Source organism: Aristolochia californica, unplaced genomic scaffold, assembly GCF_029961685.1.
Source record: "Aristolochia californica isolate CCGP_79_NKW_82.1479 unplaced genomic scaffold, dmAriCali1.0.hap1 SCAF_10, whole genome shotgun sequence".
In the NCBI taxonomy this organism is placed as follows: Eukaryota; Viridiplantae; Streptophyta; class Magnoliopsida; order Piperales; family Aristolochiaceae; genus Aristolochia; species Aristolochia californica.
Window position 1 is genome coordinate 23,091,518 of NW_027181771.1, and position 6,712 is coordinate 23,098,229.

Below are 6,712 nucleotides of genomic sequence, written 5' to 3' on the forward strand. Positions count from 1 at the left end.
ATTTCTTTGCTAAAAAGAAACACATTTCCTATACATATGGTATTCTTTTTTTACGTTAGTTACACAAAATAATTATGCATCAATTAGTAATGACAAACTTTATTTTGAAGCTGCTCTTTCCAACCATATCCAATTTTCATATCAACAAAGTTGTTTAAGGCACAAGAAATGGAAAATAGCCATAAAGCTGAAAATTAGTATCTTCAATCAAAATTATCTAGATGACATTTCTTCATAAATTGTTACATAAACCATTTTTATGTTGTTCTTATTTTTAATTTTTTATTTTATTATTATGTTAGATCCTGATACTTTAATTATAGAATCGTAAGATTTCCCAAATCAAGTAGCAATTCTTGAACTTCTTGCTAAATTTTTTCCTTTGGTTTAAATTTATGGAAACATTTGTAACTTTCAGAAAAAATATAAAAAAAAAATACAAATACAAAAGTCTTTATCCACGTAGAGATATTTTTCTCTTGAATGCCATCTATTCCAAATAATAAAATGAAAAAAAATGAAAAGCCCCTTATTTCTCCTACAATAGGTATCATTGAATATCAAAGCATTGTTCCACATGAACTGGGGTTGACACTAATCATAGGTGGTAGTTGTGATTGGCATTTGTAGAGCCTTTGAAACAAAAAGCAATGATTAATCTCGTTAACGGGATTCATTCATAATTAATCCCTAAGTGAACAAATGGAAAAATTATTTCCTTCTAATGCAATTGATATATGTATAAATTTTTTGTCCAAAAAAAAAGCTTTTGAATATATTTTTGCAAATTTTTTGTCCAAAAAATAGATTGACTAACACAATACGTTCTTTGTTATTTCAGGTCACAAACAGCAGTGCATAACAAACAGAAGGTCACTCAATGGACTTTCAGCATAAAAGAACCTTCACTGAGAAGAAAGACAGTATTAGCAAGCTACCAGAAAATATTATTCACCATATACTCTCTTTTCTTCCATTGAAGTGTGCAGTGAAGACTTCAATTCTATCTAGGCAATGGATAAACATGTGGAAACCCTTATGGATATACACAACTATTATAGACTTCGATGAGGAATTCACAAAAAATTTAAAGAAGACACATTATGTACAAGCTATCCACCAACTTTTACAGCTCCATACTCTAGACAAGGTTAAGAAGTTCCGCATGTTCTTTTGTTTCGATGACAGATACTCATCCGATCTCATAGAGTGGATTGAGTTTTTCAAAGTGAAAGGAGTTGGAGAGCTTGTGCTTGATTTGAGTGGAAATGTAAGGCACTCCAACTCGATAGATGGTGATGATATCAGGTGGGAGATGAATAAATTTAGAATGCCAAACTCTTTGTTCTCTTGTCTATCATTATCATCTCTCGACTTAACTCGGTGCATACTAGAGCCTCTGCATGATTTCAAGGGTTTCAAAGCCCTAAGAAGTGTTGCTCTCTATGGTGTGACAATTAATGGTGTTCAATTAGGTGAGATAATTCGTAGGTCCCCTCTTCTTGAGGACTTAACTATGAGTTACTGTGAATCCCTGAAGCCAATAAAGATTGATCATCTTCAATTGAAGATATTAACATTGGAGTCATGTTTCGATGTTGAAGAGATGAAGATAAGTACGCCAAACCTGTAGAATCTTCAGTACAAGGGTCAAGTTTGTGACAAGCCTATTTTCAATGACGTCTCCTCCAAAAATGAAGCTACCCTGCTGCTCACCCACGATGAGCTTGACTACGAGTTGCATCTCTAGCAGAATTTCTTGACGAAGCTTTCACATGTAAGCTCCCTAGAAGTTAAAGTCACAAGTACTCATCCGGTACGTTTCCATCTGCCCATTTCTTTTTTTGTAAAAATACATATTCTGGTTTGGTCAACCTGACTAGTTCCTTGTCTATGATGCTCCTTGCTGAATGGTCATGTGAACGATGTTCCTTTACATATTTGGAGTTGATCAAGCTAAGATGTCTAAGTTTTTCAGTTACACCTTTTTGTCCTTTTCTCCTTCAGAAAAAAAGATCTATATACAGGTGAACTTTTATAAATGTCCTAGTCATGTAATCATATAATTTTTCTCCTATTTTTTGACTTCCTGTTTCCACTAGCATGACATAAAAGGAGATAAATTTGGTTGTTTTCTTAAGTGGAACCCCTCATTGGCTTCTTGCTCTATTTATCACTTTTCTCAACCGAACACTGGAGTCATACCCGTGATACAGAAGTAGTCAATGGAGTCATCATTTTTCATCCGTTTATCAGATATCTAGATACAACGATATAAATGAATGTCATGTCACAAAGATGACTTTTGGTGCATCAGTCATGCAAATGTTATACATTTTGTGGCAGCTCGAGCCCTCTTGAAGTTTTTTTCTAGTGCCAACATATAGGAATCTGACCCTTTAGTATTTAATGAAGGAGAGAATTTTTCTCAAAACTGGGATAGTAAAATCTCTGCTTCGTCACTCTTGCCTGATTGTGTGCATATGGCAAGTTGCAACTCTGTTGTATGGTTACTACAATGATTATGTTGTTAAATCCTCTTGAACTTAACTATTTTTTTAAGTATGCATTGCGCTTTTCTAATAGTCCCAGGTCCTCCAAGAACATGAAAAATAGCAATTGTCATTGGTCAAACTACTGAAGCACGGGCACTGATCTTCTAAAGGTGAAATGCATTCCTTGGACTTCTATTAAGTTCAGTTCACTTGTTTTGCTATTTTTTTGTGGATGCGGATCACTTCCTTTTGTTGAGTTCGATTGGATTGAGAAAGTATAGATCTTCACCTTTTGTTTTGAACATGCTTTTATCGCTGGTTTCAATGAGGGGAAATAGTTTAGCAGATTTCGCTTCTCCTTGTTTAGAATTTGAATCTGCATTTGGGTTTTCTTTGTCTCGTCTCTTTAAATCTGACTTACGTATTAAATTTTGGTTAAATCAGACTTTGTCCTCTCAAATTAAGGAGATAATGAGGAAGAGAAGATGCCATGCTGAGTTGACTTGATTGTTCTTTCTCTCTCACAGTGGAAAAGATTTTGTAGCTTTCTAGTGTGTTTGTTGCTCTACTGGTCATCATGAAGAAGAAAAGTCATCAGAGATTACTAGGAAACAAACTCATAATTCTATTCATCTGGTAAAAGACATAGAATAGAATTTCATGGCGGGGAATATAAAATTTACGATCATTATTAGGTTCATTGTTTAAGTTTTTATCAATAATTTTAGTATTTATTATTCAATCATTTTTAGCATCAGGATCATTTTTAGGTGTTTGTCAGCAATTTATGTATTTATTACTCAACCAATTTTGTTTTGAATCTACTTGTGTTGTGTTACACACATATATCTTTTTAATAAAAAGAGACATTTTTTCCAATAAAGTCCACTATTTGAAGATTTGGTTATTTTTAAAACCATAACTTTTCATTTTCTCCAACGACAAGTAAAACAAGTTGATGAGGCACATAGATCCAAGTTAGATTTTAATCATTTGAAGAAAAAAAAGGGTTAGAATTTCAAAAAAGGGTTATTTATGTATTTATATGATTTCATGATTTTTAATATTATATTTATTTAATAACTAGCAGATAAATTAAATATTATAAAAGTAACATTTAATTATGGGGTTATTTTTGTACTTTTATAATAAATTTTTATTTGAACTATTTAATTAAATATAAAACCATAGTTTACATTTTTTATTATTAATTAAGTAAGATATAAACTATTTAACTTAAAAGTATTTTATTAGTAAATTATTTTTGTACTATACATTATATTTTTAAAGAGCATTCTAACCCACACAAAATTATTTTCTAGTGTACTTTCTCTTGAGCACATTAACACAATAGAGTGCATTCTCTAAAGAACCCTTGATTTCGCTTTCTCTCTCTCTCTCTTTCCCTAAGGACCTTTATGGAACCCACATAAAACAAAACAAAAGAAAAGAAAATAAAAGGAGAGAGAAAATTATTTTATGTTGTTTGGCAGCAAGGAATTTGCCGAAGACAAGATATGGAAGCCTCTTACATGACTCTCACAATAAAAAGTCTTAAAAAACAAAAATTTATTACGAATGAGGTCTCATAGAAGAGTTTTAGTTTAAAGGTGTTTTAGTTATATTGGTCTTCTATTTATATTGAGTTATTTAATTAAGCTAGGACTTATATTTAAGTGTTAGAGTTTGGGTGTAATTGGGATAAGGGTAGTTTAATTGTAATTGGACTCTACTACTTTCCTCTATTATAAATAGGGGTTCATGTAATCTGGTTAGCAAAAACTTATGCTGACAAAAACATATGGGATAGTTATATTGTGCACATATGTGGCTAATTCTTCAGTGTTATCCGCAATGAAAACAGTTGATGCTCCCACCTTCTAAGCACTCCAGACTTTTAGTGCAAAGTAGCAATCTGTAAGATCATAAACAAGAATAAGAACAATTATGAAGAAGATAAGGAGAATTCAATAAAAAAATATTGAAGTGAAGCACCTGCATACTTTCTAGGACGGCCCAGGTCTTTCCCCGGAAGGAGATGCCAAAAATGATCAAAGTCTTCACAACCCTATTGATTATCGTTCGCCTGGGCAGTGGTGTGATTCCCCTTGGAACTTTCTGGGGGAGGTCACTCTTTAAGCTGGTTCACGATGCTGGAAACAAGAACAAGCATAGGAAGTCAAGAAAGCAACGCCAAATCTCCCAACTACCTCAAGGACGAAATAGATAGTGATTACACTGGTGGATGATTGATGTGACAATCGTGGTCCTTTCCCATTTTTAAATCCCTTTACTGTATACGTTCCAATGGTGTTGGGTCGTCTACAAAGATGCGAAAATGTTAATCGCCGAAAACAACCTCTTCGACTCTTTAAGGTGATTCCCTTTAATGTACATAACTGACTTATACTTTATATCTTGGGGTCAAGTCATTTTGGATAAGCCTTGACCCAACTTCACAAAATCGATTCTCTATAGTCATTATCTCGTCAAACTGAAATTGCAACTCGGTTCTATGATTTTGTCATTATCATTTTCGTTTGTTTGAAGATCCAAAATCAATCTGATTTTATGTTACCTCTCAAATTTTCACTCAACTCTCGTTTTGCTTAAGAGGCTGACGTGGTGAGAGGAGGGGTTGCGATGTTGGTGAACTCCGATTTCCTCTCGACCTCGTTCCTTTGGTGTATAGATAGATCTAGATATATAAATAGATATAAATATAGATGAGGTGAGCCGTAGTTACGACTGGCACATGTAAAATACCTCAGATAGGAAGTAGTGCATCATCTCTTCAATGCAACAAACAAACCTGTTGAGGAGACAAGTTATGGAAATAATATTAATCCTAGAGAAGTTTCAGTACTACACACTGAAAACGAAAGGAGTGAAGATTGATTATCTTTTGATGATGAGATGGAGATAAGTAAGCCGAACCTAAAGAGACTTGGGTACAAGGGCCAAGTTTGTGGCAAGCCCACTTTCAACGACATCCCCTCCCTGGATGAAGCTACCGTGACGCACCCCCTTGACCTTGACTTCTACTTTGAACTATCCAGGGATGTAGTCCACTTGAACTCAAGTTTTTGCCCAGAAAATATATTGACTAACATAATATTTTTTTTGTTATTTCATATCACAAATAGCAGTGCATAACAAATAAAAAGTCAGTCAACGGACTTTCAGCATAAGAGAACCCTCATTGAGAAGACCGACAGTATCATCAAGCTACCCAAAAATATTATTCACCACATGCTCTCTTTTCTTCCATTGAAGTGTGCAGTGATGACATCAATTCAATCGAGGCACTAGATAAACATGTGGAAACCCCTATTGATTTATAATACTATTATAGACTTGAAGAGGGTTGAGTTTCTGACCAGCCAATTTTCAAAGATCCCCTCCTTGAATGAAGTTACCAAGATGCTCATCCTTGACCTCGTCATCTTCTTCGATCTATCCAAGGATGTAGACCACTTGAACTCAAATTTTTCAAATTGAATGATCAACCCATTCAGCTACTACCTTGAACCATCACGTTTGTCAAATCGAATGCTCAACCCAACCAGTTCGGCATCTAGACCGATTGGGTTGAGCATTTCAATTTGAAAAATTGGATAGTTCAACTTGTCAATATCTCAGGTAATGGCGGAGATCCAGTAAAATTCTTGTTAGGACTCCTTAGTGTTTACCTGTGATATGCAAGCAAATGAACTTAAATAGAGTTCAGTTGATATAAGAAAGCACCATTAAATAAAAAAACAAAGAAAGATTCAAATAGCAATGGAGAGAGCATCATAATTGCACATTGTAAATAGATGAACCAATGAGAAAAGGCTTACAAATGGATCGATTGTAGTATAGCAATGTTGTTCCTCATCTTTGCTGCAATTCTGTACAAAAATGCAAAAGAAGAAGAAGAAGAAGATGAAAGGAAAGACAAAACACTCTTGATTATTTTTCCCTACTCTCATCATTCTTAAGTCTCTCCTGCTTTATATAACTCTTGGTTACGCATTTCTAACCATAACAAACAACGCAATCATTGAATGCGCTCGTAAAATTTGATGTAACAAACCTGAAAATTAGCTGTAACTTGTAAGACACTAGGAAATTGGTTGACACAAACCTGACGATGGGGCGTGATAGATGTTGTTGACTTAGCGACTGTTTCAGGAAGGAAGTAGAAATTTAATTGCATAGAACCGAACCTGACC

The 6,712-nt window shown here is 34.2% G+C and overlaps 1 protein-coding gene across 1 annotated transcript; it reads left to right on the forward strand.

Moving 5' to 3' along the window:
• Positions 1–880: 880 nt before the first annotated feature.
• On the forward strand, positions 881–1,633 carry LOC137942922 (F-box/FBD/LRR-repeat protein At1g13570-like). Its single transcript, XM_068788644.1, has one exon. The coding sequence runs from the start codon at positions 881–883 to the stop codon at positions 1,631–1,633; it is 753 nt and encodes a 250-aa protein (XP_068644745.1).
• The last annotated feature ends 5,079 nt before the right edge of the window (positions 1,634–6,712 follow it).

Coding starts and splice junctions, on each gene's coding strand:
- LOC137942922 (XM_068788644.1), top strand. CDS start 881: ATGGACTTTCAGCATAAAAGAACCTTCACTGAGAAGAAAGACAGTATT.